Here is a 22,286-nt window from a genome sequence, read left to right on the forward strand (position 1 = left end):
CTTACTGGGAGGTGGGCACAACAGCCATGTATGTTACACTTACTGGGAGGTGGGCACAACAGCCATGTATGTTACACTTACAGGGAGGTGGACTCAACAGTCATGCATGTTACACTTACTGGGAGGTGGACACAACAGTCATGTATGTTACACTTACTGGGAGGTGGACACAACAGTCATGTATGTTACACTTACTGGGAGGTGGACACAACAGTCATGTATGTTACACTTACTGTGATAGTAGACAGGTTGTTGACAAGTGTGACCACATCCATTAGAGCAGCACTTCTCTACTCCAGGACAGCTGGCATCAGATGTGCAGGCCTCCATACAGGTGCCCATCATGGTGCTGTTCCTCGGTGGGCACATACCAGTCCTGTCTGCAACGGTATATGTAGCCATTAACGTCTGAAGGCACCATGAAAGTTTTATGATATTCAGATTTGTCTTTTAAATCTCTTCCATGATTTATAACTCAAATTGTTTGTGGACTTACAGCAACGAAGACTCTTCCATCATACACATCCAGAATCATATTAAATCATTTCATGCTATGATGAGCAATCTCTTATCAGTTTTAATTTCACATAGTATACAGTTCACTTTTACCAACAAAACTTCAAGAATATTTACTGATGTTTGGCATCCATGTCTCGCACATGTATCCTGTATAACTTGGAGGACACATGCAGGAGCTAGAGTTTCCCATACGGTAGCAGGATCCCCCATTGTAGCAAGTCATGTTTTGACACAGATCTGAAAACAGAATGTGTAAAACATCTCAGGGCTGATACATTTGATCACACAATACACAGTATAAACAAAGTGTGCACATCAAAGGCACAGATAAAATCATCAATCACCCTGTGTTCAAGAAATACCTTTAGGGAGAAATTAAAAAACAACAACAGACCTTCAAGACACAAAATCTCCAAAAAGGAAACTTCAATGACACAGATTTGTAACTTTGGATATAAACCTACTGTGGACTTTGATACCTCTAGATAATATTTGTACATATTACATAGACCATTTCATTATGGAGTACAATTGCAAATCAGATGTAAGCACCATTTCACAAAGACGAATCCAGGAACTTTGCCCACAAGGACTTCCACACAGGAACTTTCCACACAGGAACTTTGCCCACAACACTTTTTACAGGGGAGGAACTTTGCCCGCAATATAAATTTTAATACTCACCCACCTTAATACCCTGCTCAGGATGTGTTGTTTATAAAAGAGATCAAACATCAATTGCATTTCACCAAGTCTCTGTGTTTGTTTGTATTTCTTGTTCTAATTACAATAAACACTTACCTTACTACTCACCCACCTTAACTGACTACATCAACAAAAAACAATGGAAGAATTTCTGAAGTCTGTTGGTGCCACTATTAGGCTGAACTAAAACAATGAAGTACTGAAAGAACTATCAGCAACGAAAAAACAATGGTTAAATGTATTAGAATGAACAATGAAGTGCTCTTCATTTTTAACTGTCAATGTGCTATATTATAAGCTATTTCTGTGCATATCATTTATATCATGTTGTATTATTATTGTTGGCAAAGTTCCTGTGGGGAAAGTTCCCTATGGGTAAAGTTTCTTATGGGCAAAGTTCCTGTGGGGAAAGTTCCTTATGGGCAAAGTTCCTGTGGGGAAAGTTCCTTATGGGCAAAGTTCCTGTGGGGAAAGTTCCTTATGGGCAAAGTTCCTGTGGGGAAAGTTCCTTATGGGCAAAGTTCCTGTGGGGAAAGTTCCTTATGGGCAAAGTTCCCTATGGGCAAAGTTCCTTATGGGCAAAGTTCCTGTGGGGAAAGTTCCTTATGGGTAAAATTCCTATGGGGAAAGTTCCTTTTGGGCAAAGTTCCTGTGGGAAAGTTCCTTATGGGCAAAGTTCCTGTGTGGGAAAGTTCCTTTTGGGCAAAGTTCCTGTGGGGAAAAGTTCCTTATGGGCAAAGTTCCCTATGGGCAAAGTTCCTTATGGGCAAAGTTCCTGTGGGGAAAGTTCCTTATGGGCAAAGTTCCTGTGGGGAAAGTTCCTTATGGGCAAAGTTCCTGTGGGGAAAGTTCCTTATGGGCAAAGTCCTGTGGGGAAAGTTCCTTATGGGCAAAGTTCCTGTGGGGAAAGTTCCTTATGGGCAAAGTTCCTGTGGGGAAAGTTCCTTATGGGCAAAGTTCCTGTGTCAAAAGTTCCTTATGGGCAAAGTTCCTGTGGGGAAAGTTCCTTATGGGCAAAGTTCCTGTGGGGAAAGTTCCTTATGGGCAAAGTTCCTGTGGGGAAAGTTTCTTATGGGCAAAGTTCCTTATGGGCAAAGTTCCTTATGGGCAAAGTTCCTGTGGGGAAAGTTCCTTATGGGCAAAGTTCCGTACACCCACAAAGACAAAGTTGACCAAGAATTTGTTGAGTGAAATGATCAGAGAAGATGCCAGTAAGAATTAAGGTACCACAGATATTAAGATAATATGCCCAAGAATATTCCACAAAAATGTTCTTTTCACCAAAAGTTAAGAAAGGTCTGCAGTTACCCCTACAGGATGTAGAAACTCTGATTTTAATAAGAAAAGCTGTGACAAGTAAATGGGAAAATGAATTAAACAACTTGAGCCACAAGATTATATACAACATATTTATATCAAAGAGATCTCACAGTCATTCACAGATATATGGAAAATATATCGCGGAAGTCACACAACAAATATCATCACTGTATGACTGATTGACTGAGTTTGGTTTTACGCCACTTTTCGCAATATTCCAGCAACACCACGGTGGGGGACACCAGAAATGGGCTTCACACAATGTACCCATGTGGGGATTCGAACCCGGGTTTTTGGCGTGACGAGCCAACGCTTTAACCACTAGGCTACCCCACCGCCATCATCACTGTATAAAGGCTCACTGCAAAGAGACACACGCTTTGTTACTTGCACTGGTGCAACCCAATATTACAAAGTGCAACCTGGTTATTAGTCTAACTTGCACTAGGTGCAAGTAAATTTAAGTGGGTAAACCTCTGAATAAATAATCTAGATAATTCAATATTATATTTTTTCCTACATTACACATTGCAATAAAAGCGGTGAAACTGGAATTTGGCAGGAGCAACTAGGTTTTTAGGTTTTAGGACATTTCAGCCATAAAGATACATGCAAAATGAAGTTGGAAGTGGAGAAGCGGTTAAAGTGTTCACTCGTCACTCCAAATAGTGAAGTTTAATTCCCCACCTGGGTACAATGTGCGAAGCCAATTTCTGGTGTCACCATGATATTGCGGGAATATTGCTAAATCAACGTGAAACTAAAGTCTTTCACCACCCTGCAATATACAACATTCTGTAAAGTTTAAAACCCTACAAGGATGCTTGAAACACTGTAAGAATGTTTAAAATCCTGTAAGAATGCTTAAAACCCTACAAGAATGTTTAAAACACTGTAAGGATGTTTAAAACCCTACAAGAATGCTTAAAACGCTGTAAGAATGTTTAAACCCAACAAGAACGCTTAAAACTGTAAGAATGTTTAAAACCCTACAAGAGTGAGTGAGTGAGTTTAGTTTTACGCCACACTCAGCAATATTCCAGCTATATGGCGGCGGTCTGTAAATAATCTAGTCTGGACAAGACAATCCAGTGATCAACAGCATGAGCATCGATCTGCGCAATTGGGAACCGATGACATATGTCAACCAAGTCAGCAAGCCTGACCACCCGATCCCGTTAGTCGCCTCTTACGACAAGCATAGTCGCCTTTTATGGCAAGCACATGGGTTGCTGAAGACCTATTCTACCCCCGGCATCTTCACGGGTCAAACCCTACAAGAATGCTTAAAACGCTGTAAGAATGTTTAAAACCCTGCAAGAATGCTTAAAACGCTGTAAGAATGTTTAAAACCAGACAAGAATGCTTAAAACGCTGTAAGAATGCTTAAAACCCAACAAGAATGCTTAAAACGCTGTAAGAATGTGTAAAACCCTACAAGAACGCTTAAAACGCTGTAAGAATGTTTAAAACCCTACAAGAATGCTTAAATGGTATAAGAATGTTTAAAACCCTACAAGAATGTTTAAAACCCTTTAAGATTATGTTTAAAACCCTACAAGAATGTTTAAAACCCTAAAAGAATGTTTAAAACACTGTAAGATTATGTTTAAAACCCTACAAGAATGTTTAAACCCTACAAGAATGTTTAAAACCCTATGAGAAAATCAATACAAGCATAATAACTGTGGTCATCTTTGTAGGACGTTGATATTTTAAAGGTGAACTTGCAATCATTTAGGTAGATAGTAAGACAACATGCCTTGAACATCACTTGAACTAAATTATATTTTTGAATAAATATTTCTTTTATTGTTTCCTGTGGTTATATAAATCAGTCAGGGTACTTTGAACTCTTTGGTTCTTTACAGCCATTATAGAAAGTGTATATTCAATCAATACAGAACGTTATACAAACATGTATCTAGTGATTAATAACGGGAATATATCGCCAAAATACAGTAATCATGACGTCTTAGCTAAGATATATACCAACAAAACTGGCTTGAAAACTTTCTTTTTCTACAAAATGTGATTACTATGCATATTTTAAACCATACGTCTATACCGAGCATTATCTATCATGTGTCACGATAAAAAAAATTAGAGTAAGTTTAGCCTGTATTCGCTGCTCTTCACATGATTTGTGGATCGAAAAAGGTAGATATATGAAGATAAAAGATAGGTTATGTAAATCATGCAATATCAATGTCTTAGAAAATGAATATCACTTTCTGCTTGTATGTCCATTATATGATAAACTACGTAGAATGTACCTTAAAGAATTTTACTATGTCCATCCATCTATAGATAAATTTAATTCCTTATTAAATTGCAACAACCATCATATGATTCAGAATGTTGCTATGTTTATATATCACGCTATGAATCTCAGAAAGAATAACTGCCATTGAGCATCGTCGCAACGTTATACATGTATGAAAACATAATATCAATATCGTATATATAACTGTTCAACATTGTGCTTCTGTATTGTACTAAAGGCCTCTGGCCTTTGAGTATTGAACTAAAGATTGATAAAGATTGACGTCTTAGCTGTAAGGATTATACAATTATCACTTTCACCTTACACTGGTGTCTCAGAAAATTGCTATTTCCAAACGTACCTGTTGAGTTGAGCCTGAGCTCACAGGACAATCCAGAAAACTCCCTGGTGCACATACAAAAGCTCAAGCTACCATTGCGAAACACACAGGTCCCTCCATTATGACAGCCGTCACACATCACTGAAAAGACACATGTGCATACCCAGTTAACCCAAAACATTTTCGAAACATTTTCATAATGTTTCAAAATAGTTTTTCAAAAACATTTTTGTCAAAATGTTTTTGGAACGTTATAAAAATGTTTCACAACAAATCATAATGTTATTGAAATGTTTTTAAAATGTTATTCAAAAACGTCATGCTGTAACATGAGTGAAACTATTTCATAACATGTCATTGAAATATTTTTAAAACGTTGCAGAAATGTTGTGCACGAACATGTTTGATGAAATATTGTCATCACGTTTTAAAAACATTGTGCACACATTTATGCCATATCATACAAATAATGTCTAAATCTCTCAAAAATACTGAAAATGTTTTTGAAATGTTTTCAAAATGTTGTCCAAAAACGTCATGCTATAACGTGTTTGAAACCATTTCACAACATATTAGTGAGATGTTTTTAAAACGCTGCAGGAATGTTATGCAAGAACATGTTTAATGAAATATTGTCATTACGTTTTAAAAACTTTGTGCACACATTTATGCCATATCATACAAACAGTGTGCGAAATAGCCACTGGCCCGGTAGCCCATGTCTAGTAAAAATCCAGTCGGGCCAGTAAATCTCCACAGTCCCTGGCCCGACTGGCAAGTGAATTTTCATGGGATCATTTTGTAACTATATCACTCTCTCCAACTTGTTAATTTATAATACACTTTTAAATCATGCAAGATTATGGCCTGATGAAAATGTTCATCATATTAGCAGCTTAATGATGAAAGCCGTGCCATATCATATAAATAATTTGTAAATCTCTCAAGAACACAGAAAGTGTTTTTGAAATGTTTTCAAAATGTTATTCAAAAACGTCATGCTATAACATGGGTGAAACTATTTCACAACATATTAGTGAAATTTTTTTAAACACTGCAGAGATTATGCACGAACATAATCATACAAATAATGTGTGAATATCTCAAAAATACTGAAAATGTTTTTTGAAATGTTTTCAAAGTGTTGTTCAGAAACGTCATGCTGTAACATGGGTGAAACTATTTCATAACATATTAGTGAAATGTCTTTAAAACATTGCTGAAATGTTGTGCAAGAACATGTTTAATGAAATATTGTCATCACGTTTTAAAACACTGTTTCTGTTGTAACGTTTGTGTGACATAAACAGTACATACACTGCAATCACAAACAATTATCTCACTCAGCCACGTTCTAATGTATGACTTGTCATTAAAGTGCCTTAAAACGTTCCTGAAATGTTTTAGCCGGATCTGTCATCACATTTAAAATGTGTTTTTTTATTATGACTTGTTCTTAAAAGATTTTGAAATGATATCACACCTACACATTTTGATGACATTTTTAAAATGTTGCGACACAATGCCTTATTGTTACCGCGGGAAATGACGTCGGAATGACGTCACCCTTCACGTCATAATTTTGCACCCGCCATCTTAGTTGAAGTTCATTCAGGACCCTACCACCTTGTCATTCGACTCATGGTGCAGCAACTGGAACTGGATCATCGATGTGACCTCGGTTGCTGTGAGTTAATTTTGCAGTTTATGTACATTTTTCATGTTTATGTACATTTTGATATTCACTCGATTAAAATACTGTGTTACTCAAAAGTAGCGGGGTTTTGAGAAACGTGATTCAGTGTTATTAGGCTTCCAACAGAGAATCCCGGTGACAGTTTTTTTTCGACGATGTAAGACAAAAACGTAATTTTATTTTACTAACTTTGAGTGAAAAGGGATATATTTATCTATTTCACACAAAAAATATAAAGTGTTTCCTACAAAAATAGCGTTGATGATATGATCATTTCGGCGAAACTGTTGGTGATCTCCACATCAGGAATTTGTAAACTTTTCGCTCCGCCATGCGAGTGAGTGTTGTGATCACGTGGCTTCCTGTTTATATCTGGTATATTGCTTGTCACCAGCAGACGACAGATCTTACAGATTTTTTTGCTATATTTGGTTATATAGGCAATTGATTTGCATCTGAAGTGGTATTAACGATTTCGGGTAAATAATATTGATATTTTTTGCATCCGCCCTACCAGTGAAACTGTTTGTGCACTCCAATCGCGCACGTAATGCCCCGATAGAGCGCGAGCAATGTAATCGTCGAAATCACCAGAACATCGAATTCATCTCGCTTTGGATATATATTATATCGTTGTGAAGAATGTCTAAGAGAGTTTGCACCTAATTAATTTTATGTTACATAAAAGGATAATTAGGCTATCAAGAGCGGGCAAGATGTGCTCAAGCAGAGTTCAGTAAGGCGGTTAATGCCGCTATTACGTTCGGTTTTCGATTGTAAACGTTATGCACAAGCCAGTGGCCCTTATTGTTGTTAATTTTTTCCATGTTATTTCTGAAAGATATTTTATTAGTTTAACATTGCAGCTAATTTTCAATTTTTTAAACTATGACAATTTTGCTCGTTTAAGTCGTTGGAAAGTTGCGTCGATTTTATACCACAAAACTGGGGAATCGAAATAATTTCGAAATTAGTTTCTGATCCACCTGACTGTGGGATAGTTACTGGCTGTCATAGTGTGTGTATGTTATAAAAAACTATTTCTTAAAAGAAATGACAGATGCATTCTTGTTAATTAACACTAACTAAACTAAATGTTAAATGACCATCTGCTGGGTTGTCGGATTGTTGTTTGTCCACTATTACCGCATGTTTTCAATTGCTATATTGAAGCAGAGACGATATAATAAATAATATTTAGTATATGGTCTCTTATTAAGAGTACTGTGTTTACACTGTGTATTCTTAAATTTTCCCCAGACAAATTAATTGATTCCAATATGGCTGAAAGCGCTCTATGGTGTTCGTGTAAGTATATTTTTGAAAACATCCCAACTGATTCTAGATTCATTGGCAACGTTTCAGAATTATCATTAGCGATTTCATGTAAAAGTGATATCAGTGTTCATTAATATGTTACTTGTTAAATTCAATACTCCCAGTAATTATCCGATTTTCACATTTCAAAACATACAGCAAATAACGCTGTGAATCACGATTTCGTACTGTGTCAAAAATGGCGACATTTTCGATGAAGCCTATTTTGAAAGGTCATTTTCAGCACTTGAGCTTCGTATAAAATACGAGTGGATGGTATCAAGAAACAGGAGATTTCCTGCAGAATTCGAAAATGTGAAGTGTATTTGTGTACGTGGGATATTTTGATTTTCATTGGACTTCAAAGTGAGGGATGAAGGGGAAGGACATATATGTCCCTGTGGCATCCAGGGGGTTAAGAAACTATCATGTATCACACTGCATGTAGACATTAACATAGATCTATCACACTCCCTGTTGACATAACTTAGATCTATCACGCATAGATCTATCACACTCCCTGAAGACATTAACATAGATCTATCACGCTCCCTGAAGACATCAACATAGATCTATCACCCTCTCTGTAGACATTAACATAGATCTTTCACACTCTCTGTAGACATTAACATAGATCTATCATGCTCCCTGAAGACATTAACATAGATCTATCACCCTCCCTGAAGACATCAACATAGATCTATCACACTCTCTGTAGACATCAACATAGATCTATCACCTTCTCTGTAGACATTAACATAGATCTATCACCCTCCCTGAAGACATTATCATAGATCTATCACACTCCCTGAAGACATTAACATAGATCTATCACGCTCCCTGAAGACATTAACATAAATCTATCACGCTCCCTGAAGACATTAACATAGATCTATCACGCTCTCTGTAGACATTAACATAGATCTATCACCCTCCCTATAGACATTAACATAGATCTATCACCCTCCCTATAGACATTAACATAGATCTATCACGCTCCCTGAAGACATTAACATAGATCTATCACACTCCCTGAAGACATTAACATAAATCTATCACGCTCTCTGTAGACATTAACATAGATCTATCACCCTCCCTATAGACATTAACATAGATCTATCACACTCTCTGTAGACATTAACATAGATCTATCACCCTCCCTGAAGACATTAACACAGATCTATCACGCTCCCTGAAGACATTAACACAGATCTATCACGCTCCCTGAAGACATTAACATAAATCTATCACGCTCCCTGAAGACATTAACATAGATCTATCACGCTCCCTGAAGACATTAACATAGATCTATCACCCTCCCTGAAGACATCAACATAGATCTATCACGCTCTCTGTAGACATTAACATAGATCTATCACCCTCCCTATAGACATTAACATAGATCTATCACGCTCCCTGAAGACATTAACATAGATCTATCACACTCCCTGAAGACATTAACATAAATCTATCAAGCTCTCTGTAGACATTAACATAGATCTATCACCCTCCCTATAGACATTAACATAGATCTATCACACTCTCTGTAGACATTAACATAGATCTATCACCCTCCCTGAAGACATTAACACAGATCTATCACGCTCCCTGAAGACATTAACATAAATCTATCACGCTCCCTGAAGACATTAACATAGATCTATCACCCTCCCTGAAGACATCAACATAGATCTATCACGCTCTCTGTAGACATTAACATAGATCTATCACCCTCCCTATAGACATTAACATAGATCTATCACCCTCCCTATAGACATTAACATAGATCTATCACACTCTCTGTAGACATAACATAGATCTATCACACTCTCTGTAGACATTAACATAGATCTATCACACTCTCTTTAGACATTAACATAGATCTATCATGCTCCCTGAAGACATTAACATAGATCTATCACACTCTCTGTAGACATTAACATAGATCTATCACCCTCTCTGTAGACATTAACATAGATCTATCACCCTCCCTATAGACATTAACATAAATCTATCACCCTCTCTGTAGACATTAACATAAATCTATCACCCTCTCTGTAGACATTAACATAAATCTATCACGCTCTCTGTAGACATTAACATAGATCTATCACCCTCTCTGTAGACATTAACATAGATCTATCACCCTCTCTGTAGACATTAACATAGATCTATCACACTCTCTGTAGACATCAACATAGATCTATCACTCTCCCTGAAGACATTAACATAAATCTATCACCTTCCCTGAAGACATTAATATAGATTTATCACACTCCATCAGTAGACATTAACATACTGTAAACCGTATCGCGAAGGTTTTATTCTCGCACATAATATTTCACCACGAAAATTTATACACAGCATATAAACCTTTCATTCATTCACTCAAGTTTGAAGACAGAAATCTACGGGAATCTTAAAATGACGACTGATAGTAGCATAAAGAATCGTACTTAACTGTCGCTGTAATGGATTTCCCAAATCATGTCCCAACATGTTCTATTTTGACCAATAGTAGTGACAGATGGTTTGATACAAACAGATTACCATGAAACGACTCGGAAAGAAATAATACAGCAGTATTTTATTTATTCATTAAGATTTTATTTATATTTATTCCTACATATCACGAAATGAAATCACAAAGTCTGGAACTCCAGGTGTCTTAGGGGTAGGTGCTTTCTTTAATCACATTCGCAATGCCATCGTCAGATCATCAGAATTTGGAACATAAGACTGATGTGTTTTTCATCTCTTTATATAGTATACTAGTACCATCACGATATCTCACTTCCTAAGTACTTAATACTACCTTGAGTAAAAGTATTACTGTATACATCGCGCAGGTAGGGATTTCCTGTGAGTAAGCAATACACGCTGTCGGACAGGTTAAGCCACTCTGGTTGTTTTCATTGATATTAGTGGCGGCCTAAGAGACAGCTGGTAGTTCCGGCAATTACTGATTGCACGAAAAATTGACTGCGCGATGTCGAAACTGTCAATTCCGCGAAATTTGCACCAAGCGAAAAAAAGTATGTTTACAGTAGATCTGATTCAAGCTCCCTGAAGACATTAACATAGATCTACAAATACTTACCATAAACTGTGCGAGAGCTGTTACGACAGTATTTGCCCCAGTAACCTTGGTTACAAACACATCTGTTGTTTGAACAGTAACCATTTCCACACATGGAATTGTTCATACACTGGCCTGTAGTATCTGAAAGTATTCCGTTTCCATCATTAGTACATGTACATTATATTTGTCTTTAGCAACATGAATATGTAAGAACTCGAAAGGTGGACACAACAGCCATGTATGTTACACTCACCGGGAGGTGGATGCAACAGCCACGTATGCTACGTTCACCAGGAGGTGGACACAACAGCCATATATTTTACACTTACTGGGAAGTGGACACAACAGCCATGTATGTTACACATACTTGGGAGGTGGATACATCAGCCACGTATGTTACGCTTACTGGGAGGTGGACACAACAGCCATGTGTGTTACACTTACTGGGAGGTGGACACAACAGCCACGTATGGTACACTTACTGGGAGGTGGACACAACAGCCATGTATGTTACACTTACTGGGAGGTGGACACAACAGCTATGTATGTTACAATTACTGGGGAGGCGGACACAACAGCCATGTATGTCACACTCTCAGGGAGGTGGACACAACAGCCATGTATGTTACACTCACAGGGAGGTGGACACAACAGCCATATACGTTACAATTTCTGGGGAGGTGGACACAACAGCCATGTATGTTACACTCTCAGGGAGGTGGACACAACAGCCATGTATGTTACACTTACTGGGAGGTGGACACAACAGCCATGTATGTTACACTTACTGTGATAGTAGACAGGTTGTTGACAAGTGTGACCACATCCATTTGAGCAGCACTTCTCTACTCCCGTACAGTTTGCATCAGATGTGCAGGCCTGGACACAACAGCCATGCAGTCCTCCACACAGATGCCCATCATTGTGCTGTTCATCGGTGGGCACATACCTGTCTTGTCTGCAATGGTATATATCGATGAGCTTCTTACCTGGCACCATGAAAGCTTATGATATTCAGATTTAGCATTTAAATCTCTCTCTTCTTAGTTTTTATTTTACATAAGTATACGGTTCGTTTTTCCCAACAAAACTTCAACAGCCGTGTATGTTACACTTACTGGAAGGTGGACACTACAGCCATGTATGGTACACTTAATAGGAGGTGGACACAACAGCCATGTGTGTTACACTTACTGGCCGGTGGACACAACAGCCATATATATTACAATCACTGGGAGGTGGACAGAACAGCCATGTATATTACAAGCACATGGGATATATAACAAGTTTTATGGATAACAACTTCTTTATTTTCGTGAGTGCGACGTTTCGATACAGATTCTTGTACCGTTGTCAAGCAAGAGTGGTACATGAAGTGTAGGATATATATGCAGCTCCTACACTTCATGTACCACTCTTGCTTGACAACGGCAATACATTAATCTGTATCAAATCTAGACTCAGCATCGCCTACCATAAAGTTGTTATCCATAAAGCTCGTTATATATTGTACGTCTCAACTTCTAAAATGCCACTCAAACAAGTTAAGCACAGGGGAGGTGAACACAACAGCCATGTATGTTACACTTACTGGCCGGTGGACACAACAGCCATATATATTACACTCACTGGGAGGTGGACAGAACAGCTATGTATATTACACTTACTGGGAGGTGAACACAACAGCCATGTATGTTACACTCACTGGGAGGTGGACAGAACAGCCACGTATTTTACACTTACTGGGAGGTGGACACAACAGCCATGTATGTGTGGTCGTTTAGGATATTTGGGGTAAGGTTTGAGTTCTTTTGGGGTTGGGTTAATATAACATGGGTTATTAGTTTGTTCTCGGCTGATATGCTGATATGCATAGCCACAACACACCCAGCAGGTTCGCGTGGTCTGCTTGGCATGTGCAGCACATGCACTGCCTGCCTCTAGCCCTATAAAGGGAGTAGCTTCACAGCACTCCTTGTCTTTGAGTCCACTGGTTCACTAGTGGTGAGGACATTTATTTCAGTTGCTTGAGTCCTGGTAATCCAGACCAAGTAGATAGGCTTTTTGATAACCTAGGAAATTAATATATAAATTTTATTTGTTTTGGACATAGGCTCTGATTTCAGAACCATGTCTCATTACGGTTTGGGCTTAGGTTAGATTTTTAGGTATAGATTAGGTTAGGTTGTTAGCTTAGGATAGGTTTAGGTTTTTGTAAATAAATTATTCAGTTTGTCTTTTCTATTTGTTATGTTTTTACCAGCAATGAGGCCTGATTCATAGAGCCTATTTGACCTTGGCTGCTTTATCATCACCACATAAAACAAGAGTCATCAGAAGATGACATATTCCGCTGGCCCCCACATCTCTGTAAGAACAAATCAGCTGACAGTTACTTAAAGTCCAGCTTGATTTTAGACTAAGTGCAAATCGTTACCATGGAAATTATGAAAAACATAAATGACAAAAATCTGCAAATAGCAAAAGGCACCACTTTGGGATCTGCCTAACATATCTGCCAAGTTTTCTTGAAAGATATTAAGAAGGTTTCGAGTTGTGCTCCAGAAATGAAACCTACCCCTCCTTTTTGAGACTAAGTCCGAATCGTTTCCATGGAAACCAAGAAAATAATAAATCACAAAAATCTGTAAATAGCAAAAGGCACCACTTTAGGTTCTGTTTGACATATCTACCGGTTTCTGATTTATGCTCCGGAAATGAAGCCCACCCCTCCCTTTAAGACAAGTCCAAAACGTTTCCATGGAAACTGAGAAAAATAAAAATGCCAAAAATCTGTAAATAGCAAAAGGCACCACTTCAGGATCTGCCTCACATATCTGCCAAGTTTTGTTGAAAGATATATTAAGAAGTTTTCACGTTATGCTCCAGAAACGAAACCCAACCCTCCCTTTTGAGACTAAGTTCAAATCATTTCCATGGAAACCTAGAAAAATAAAAATGACAAAAATCTGTAAATAGCAAAAGGCATCACTTCAAGATCTGTCTCATATATCTCCCAAGTACTGTTAAAAGATATTAAACGGTTTTCAAGTTGTGCTCCGGAAACGAAACCCACCCCTCCTTTTTGAGACTAAGTTTGATATATTCTGTTTGATATATCTACCATGTTTTGCAGAAAAATACTGAACGGTTTCTGAGTTATGCTCCGGAAACGAAGCCCACCCCTCCCTTTAAGACTGAGCCCAAAAAGCTTCCATGGAAACTGAGAAAAATGAAAATGACAAAAATCTGTAAATAGCAAAAGGCACCACCTTAGGTTCTGTTTGATATATCTACAAATTCTTGTTGACAAATATCCAATGGTCTTGGAGTTATGCTCCGGAAACAAAATGATTACGGACGGATGGACAGACAGACGAGGCGACGACTATATCCCCGCATTACATGCCGGGGGGATAAAAAGTACACAATGCAAGGTCCTAAACCCTACTATACCAACTTCAACTGTCACTGGGCAGAGAAGCCTATTACATATGTTACACTTACTGGGAGGTGGACACAACAGCCATGTATGTTACACTTGCTGGGAGGTGGACACAACAGCCATGTAAGCTACACTTACTGTGAGACATTCTTGACTGGCACTGGTATCCTGTGTAACCATTGGAACACATACAGAAGCTCAAACCATTACTCTGCAGACAACTTCCTCCATTGTAGCATGTGATGGAACATGAACCTGAAAACATTTGTGACAGCAGGAATTGGAATCTTTGTGGACATTAGTCTAGTAATGGTGCTTAAATAGCATTTTGACACGCCTGATTGGTCAAATCATTATCCAGAGATTGCCATCAGTTTCTTTTGTGCAATTATCATCATATGACCGAGAAAACACATACCTCTCGCAGACATTACAAAACTAGAAGACCCTTTACAAATATGTGACTGAAAGTATTCATATCTGAGTATAGTTCATTCACAGAAACACATTTTTTTTACTCTGCCACAGTAATGACAACCTGAAAACAATGTCCATGGAATTGGAATAACTGATATCAGTTAAACCATGGAACCTGAATAACTGATATCAGTTAAATATGGAAACTGAAACTGATATCAGTTAAAACATGGAATCTGAATAACTGATATCAGTAAAACATGGACTCTGAATAACTGATATCAGTTAAACCATGGAACCTGAATAACTGATATCAGTTGAATATGGAAACTGAAACTGATATCAGTTAAAACATGGAATCTGAATAACTGATATCAGTAAAACATGGAACCTGAATAACTGATATCAGTTAAATATGGAAACTGAAACTAATGTCAGTTAAAACATGGAATAAAAATAACAGATATCAGTTAAACATGGACTCTGAATAACTGATATCAGTAAAACATGGACTCTGAATAACTGATATCAGTTAAACATGGAAACTGAATAACAGATATCACTTTAACTTGGAGTCTGAATAACTGATATCAGTTAAATATGGAAACTGAATAACTGATATCAGTTAAACCATGGAACCTGAATAACTGATATCAGTTAAATATGGAAACTGAAACTAATGTCAGTTAAAACATGGAATCAGAATAACAGATATCAGTTAACATGGACTCTGAATAACTGATATCAGTTAAATAATGGAAACTGAAACTGATATCAGTTAAAACATGGAATCAGAATAACAGATTTCAGTTAAACATGGACTCTGAATAACTGATATCAGTAAAACATGGACTCTGAATAACTGATATCAGTCAAACCATGGGACCTGAATAACTGATATCAGTTAAACATGGAAACTGAAACTGATATCAGATAAATATGGAAACTGAATAACTGATATCAGTTAAACCATGGAACCTGAATAACTGATATCAGTTAAACATGGAAACTGAAACTGATATCAGTTGAATATGGAAACTGAAACTGATAACAGTTAAACATGGACTCTGAATAACTGATATCAGTTAAATATGGAAACTGAATAACTGATATCAGTTAAACCATGGAACCTGAATAACTGATATCAGTTAAACATGGAAACTGAAACTGATATCAGTTGAATATGGAAACTGAAACTGATATCAGTTAAAACATGGAATCAGAATAACTGATATCAGTTAAATATGGAAACTGAATAACTGATATCAGTTAAACCATGGAACCTGAATAGCTGATATCAGTTAAACATGGAAACTGAAACTGATATCAGTTGAATATGGAAACTGAAACTGATATCAGTTAAAACATGGAATCAGAATAACTGATATCAGTAAAACATGGACTCTGAATAACTGATAACAGTTAAACATGGACTATGAATAACTGATATCAGTTAAATATGGAAACTGAATAACTGATATCAGTTAAACCATGGAACCTGAATAACTGATATCAGTTGAATATGGAAACTGAAACTGATATCAGTTAAAACATGGAATCAGAATAACTGATAACAGTTAAACATGGACTCAGAATAACTGATAACAGTTAAACATGGACTATGAATAACTGATATCAGTTAAACATGGAAACTGAATAGATTGTTCCATAGATATCAGGTACCATGTCAGATTGATATATGTCACCAGCATTTACGTTTCTTGTCAAATGGATCGCTATCACAAACACCGTAGACATTAACATATATAAAATTATCTAATACGCCATTGTTGACATAAATAGATATACATCATACTTACTGTTGGTTGAATGCGAGCTGTTCTGACAACGGGGACCCCAGTAACCTTGGTTACAAACACATCTGTTGTTGCTACAGTAACCATTTCCACACATGGAGTTGTTCATACAGTGGCGTGCAGAATCTGGAAGTATTCCGTTTCCATCATGAGTAAAGTTATATACTTACAAGAAAATCTAAGAACTGAGAGGGTGGACACAACAGCCATGTATGTTGACACTCATTAGTAGTGATGACACCCAGGTCACACACACTGGTAGGGATGACACCCAGGTCACACACACTGGTAGGGATGACACCCAGGTCACACACACTGGTAGGGATGACACCCAGGTCACACACACTGGTAGGGATGACACCCAGGTCACACACACTGGGAGGGGATGACACACCAGGTCACCCACACACACTGGTAGGGATGACACCCAGGTCACACACACTGGTAGGGATGACACCCAGGTCACACACACTGGTAGGGATGACACCCAGGTCACACACACTGGTAGGGTTGACACCCAGGTCACACACACTGGTAGGGATGACACCCAGGTCACACACACTGGTAGGGTTGACACCCAGGTCACACACACTGGTAGGGATGACACCCAGGTCACACACACTGGTAGGGATGACACCCAGGTCACACACACTGGTAGGGTTGACATCCAGGTGCAAGGTCAATCTCTTAGTCTTACTGACATAACAGTCCTATGACATAACATGCAACAACTGGACATATTTGATCTGCATCAATACTTAATGTTGTCTCACAAGTCATAAGCATATTACCTGTTCCATTGTAACCGCGGGTTATCACACGCCAACAATAAGACCAGTTGTCTTGACGGTGTTTGTGAAATTTAGGAACATCATCTGCTGAGCTGCAGTGGGTGCACTTGAAAACAATAGCTTGTAGCCAATAACAGCTGCTCCTGATGCTTGAAGCCTGTATAACAGCAATAACACATCAAATAACAGTATGAAACAACACAACTCTCGGTCAACTGGGTATTCTTGTAAACAGACAGCACTTTCACACCCACGTCCTGCAAAAGCATTTTTGATACCTTGCAAAAAGAATATTACATCTCCTGTAAGCAACATCCCCTCCTGAAACCAACAGTTTGATGTTTGGTCTGAATAATTAAAAAGAAAGCAGTCATAACTGCATGTGCACAGAAACCTCAGATTATGGTAATATTCTATCAGGCCACAGTCATTCGTATAAGCTGGTGATGCACATGATGTCATCAACTGCCATTACTCTGTCAATTAATTCTCCATGTCACAAGTGTCTTCAAAGTCCATCTACTGACATACACTAATTGTACAAAAAACTATGAAAAGTTTGATGTAGTTCACATATGTCTACATTAACAGTCCCCTTTCTGATAAAACTGGCTGTGACATCTCTAAAATGAGCTAACTGTACTGTTTCAGTAAACACATTCTTGACGAAACATTTAAATATGATATAATCTTGCTTGTTTGTTGATAATTTATTGCCATAAATCCTTGTAAAGTTTCAACCATAACATTCAAGAAAGAGTGGTGTGGTATAATGAATAAGTTTAAAATATGAATGTGGTCAAACATTTAACAGCTAATCAAAAACCATGTTGAAATGTTAAGGGGTTTAATGTGTCATCCCACACCAATGCCAGGTGACCACAGAAATATTAAGTTCCATTAAACAATCAAGACATTCTACAAATGTTCTTGTACTATCTCCACCGTGATGTTGCTGGAATATTGCTAAAAGCAGCGTAAAACCAAACTCAGTCAGTCAGTCTTGTATTATCTACGCCGTGATGTTGCTGGAATATTGCTAAAAGCGGCGTAAAACCAAACTCAGTCAGTCTTGTATTATCTCCGCTGTGATGTATTTCTTGTGTCTCCCGCCGTGATGTTGCTGGAATATTGCTAAAAGCGGCTTAAAACCAAACTCAGTCAGTCAGTCCGCCGTGATGTTGCTGGAATATTGCTAAAAGCGGCGTAAAACAAAACTCAGTCAGTCAGTCTTGTATCATTTCCGCCGTGATGTTGCTGGAATATTGCTAAAAGCGGCGTAAAACCAAACTCAGTCAGTCAGTCTTGTATTATCTCCGCCGTGATGTTGCTGGAATATTGCTAAAAGCGGCGTAAAACAAAACTCAGTCAGTCAGTCTTGTATTATCTCCGCCGTGATGTTGCTGGAATATTGCTAAAAGCGGCGTAAAACCAAACTCAGTCAGTCAGTCTTGTATTATCTCCGCCGTGATGTTGCTGGAATATTGCTAAAAGCGGCGTAAAACCAAACTCAGTTAGTCAGTCTTGTATTATCTGCAGGATTTCTGAAAAAAAATATTTTACAAGTTTCTTTCAAGTTTGTGCAATAATTTGATAATAAAAGAATTATTACTAAAATCATAGAAGCAGAATTAAATTCTTCAAAAAGTAAATACTTGTACTTACATCACACCTGTAACTTCGACCTTGGCAAGATTGGGTATATCCTTAAACCTCTGAGTCAACTGTAACAGAAGCCTACTGTAAATACACAATGTAGAATACCCATAGAACACACTAATCCCCCCAGTCAAACATACAGGCAGTATAGTGTATGTACACACAGATTGTCATACTAATAACATCAGTGTTCTACCCTGTGACTACACAAAGAATGCCACACTTACAGCGTTGGTGATGTTGCGGACAAGGCTTCTGTACTCGGCAGAGGAGGTGTCATTGAAGACTTGGTGCCACCCCATGAACAACTCAAAGCGTCCCATCACAACTGCTGCTGGGTCTGGGACTGAAACTAGAACACCTCTCATGTAACATCACACTAGGACACATCCCATGTAGCATCACACTAAAACACCTCACATGTAGCATCACACTAGAACACCTCCCATGTAACATCACACTAGGACACCTCCCATGTAACATCACACTAGGACACCTCCCATGTAACATCACACTAGGACACCTCCCATGTAACATCACACTAGGACACCTCCCATGTAACATCACACTAGAACACCTCCCATGTAACATCACACTAGAACACCTCCCATGTAACATCACACTAGGACACCTCCCATGTAACATCACACTAGGACACCTCCCATGTAGCATCACACTAGGACAAGCTCCCATGTAACATCACACGACAGGACCTGCCCAACATCACACTAGGACACCTCCCATGTAACATCACACTAGGACACCTCCCATGTAACATCACACTAGGACACCTCCCATGTAGCACCACACTAGGACAACTCCCATGTAACATCACACTAGGACACCTCCCATGTAACATCACACTGGGAACACCTCCCATGTAACATCGCTGACTAGAACACCTCCCATGTAACATCACACTAGGACACCTCCCATGTAGCATCACACTAGGACACCTCCCATGTAACATCACACTAGAACACCTCCCATGTAACATCACAATAGAACACCTCCCATGTAACATCACACTACTAGACACCTCCCATGTAACATCACACTGGGACACCCCATGTAAGCATCACACTAGGGACACCTCCCATGTAACATCACACTAGAACACCTCCCATGTAACATCACACTAGAACACCTCCCATGTAACATCACACTAGGACACCTTCCATGTAACATCACACTAGGACACCTCCCATGTAACATCACACTAGGACACCTCCCATGTAACATCACACTAGAACACCTCCCATGTAACATCACACTAGGACACCTCGGGTGCTCCATGTAACATCACACTAGAACACCTCCCATGTAACATCACACTAGAACACCTCCCATGTAACATCACACTAGAACACCTCCCATGTAACATCACACTAGGACACCTCCCATGTAACATCACACTAGGACACCTCCCATGTAACATCACACTAGAACACCTCCATGTAACATCACACTAGGACACCTCCCATGTAACATCACACTAGGACACCTCCCATGTAACATCACACTAGAACACCTCCCATGTAACATCACACTAGGACACCTCCCATGTAACATCACACTAGGACACCTCCCATGTAGCATCACACTAGGATACCTCCCATGTAACATCACACTAGAACACCTCCTCCCATGTAACATCACACTAGGACACCTCCCCATGTAACATCACACTAGGACACCTCCTCATGTAACATCACACTAGAACACATCCCATGTAACATCACACTAGAACACCTCCCATGTAACATCACACAAGAACGGTTGTGTGTGGGGACTGCTGTGTGTGAGGACAGATGTGTGTGGGGACTGATGTGTGTGAGAACTGTTATGTGTGTGGGGGCCTGTTGTGTGAGAACTGTTAGAGGGGATGTGGGGATGTGAGAACTGGTTGATGTGGGGCCTGTTGTGTGAGAACTGTTGTGTGTGTGGGGATGTGTGACATCTATTTTTAAGATGTGAGAAGAATTGTGTGTGAGGACTGTTGTGTGAGAACTGTTGTGTGTGTAACCTATGTGTCCACAATTGTTGCAGAGCCCACTGGGTTGTTTAGATGGGAAATATCGTTTCATAGTTTTCTAAGTGTATACAAAACAACTATTGCAAACACTTACCTGAACAGTCAGTGGGTCTCATGCTGCTCTTACTGTGTCCAGGTAGAATCCCACCAGTACTTGTGTCTGCACAATAGCACTTGCGAGAGTTCAAATTGTCCATACTGATCTCACACTGGACTGAGTTGAAGCCTTCATTGGTGCACTCCCTCTGGGGAAGCATCTGGCTGGTGGAGTCCTGCAAGAGGGTTTTCAGCTTCTGGATATTGAAAATAGTTCTCAGGGAGTTGAGAGTGGCATTCCTGCTGTCGGTAGTGTTCAGCATATAGGTGATGTAGCTGAACAGCCTCTGTTGACGCTGACAGTCAGTCAGGCTCACTGCAAGGAATAGTTGTCAATAAAATGAAATTATGGGTGGAAATAACCCTTAAAATTGCTAGTTTATTCAAGGCACAGTGGCACATGTAAAATTACTTGCCTTGATAATTTTTCCACTATACCGGTCGATTTTCTTGCTGATATTTTAAACAGACAACATAATTAACATTGGAAAGTCAACTGCCTGACAGAAAAAAAACATTGCACTGGGACGTCGGGCAATGGGTTATTTCCACGCCTGTGAAAGCATGGTCAGCTGAGTGCGAAATCACTCATCACTGTTTTGTTAGAAGCACAAAGATTCTTAAAGGCTCTTCCTCAGTCTACACACCTGGAGCTGCTCCAGGGTTTTCACAGATGACACCATTGTGAGTGTAGGGGCACTGGCAGAGCTGACCCCCAGCAATGTCTCCAACACATGTTGCAGTGACCGCGCCGAAAAGTGTGCACAGATCCAAGTTACTG

At 38.9% G+C, this 22,286-nt stretch overlaps 1 protein-coding gene and 1 long non-coding RNA gene across 8 annotated transcripts in view; both read right to left on the minus strand.

Moving 5' to 3' along the window:
• Positions 1–19,697, minus strand: part of LOC124267818 (sushi, nidogen and EGF-like domain-containing protein 1) — a 30,118-nt gene extending 10,421 nt beyond the window's left edge. Inside the window, exons 1-8 of the mRNA XM_046702818.1 lie at positions 19,602–19,697; positions 17,716–17,872; positions 16,928–17,050; positions 14,829–14,945; positions 11,264–11,386; positions 5,172–5,291; positions 634–756; positions 234–380 (exon numbers count right to left, since the gene is read on the minus strand). Coding sequence (XP_046558774.1) covers positions 234–380; positions 634–756; positions 5,172–5,291; positions 11,264–11,386; positions 14,829–14,945; positions 16,928–17,050; positions 17,716–17,872; positions 19,602–19,697 — 1,006 coding nt within the window. The remainder of the gene's footprint in view (positions 1–233; positions 381–633; positions 757–5,171; positions 5,292–11,263; positions 11,387–14,828; positions 14,946–16,927; positions 17,051–17,715; positions 17,873–19,601) is intronic.
• Positions 19,698–19,734: 37 nt separating this feature from the next.
• On the minus strand, positions 19,735–21,006 carry LOC124267768. 7 transcript variants are annotated; one of them, XR_006896118.1, is made up of 4 exons: positions 20,879–21,006; positions 20,468–20,629; positions 20,304–20,357; positions 19,735–19,978 (listed from the first exon to the last, which is right to left on the minus strand). It is a non-coding gene; the product is annotated as an uncharacterized LOC124267768 (long non-coding RNA). The 7 variants fall into 7 exon arrangements; XR_006896127.1 differs by having other exon boundaries at positions 20,304–20,384; XR_006896117.1 differs by lacking the exon at positions 20,304–20,357 and having other exon boundaries at positions 19,735–20,005.
• Between the last annotated feature and the right edge of the window lie 1,280 nt (positions 21,007–22,286).

The sequence above is a fragment of the Haliotis rubra genome, unplaced genomic scaffold (genome assembly GCF_003918875.1).
Source record: "Haliotis rubra isolate DU_JTF1 unplaced genomic scaffold, ASM391887v1 Scf1006, whole genome shotgun sequence".
Lineage (NCBI taxonomy): Eukaryota > Metazoa > Mollusca > Gastropoda > Lepetellida > Haliotidae > Haliotis > Haliotis rubra.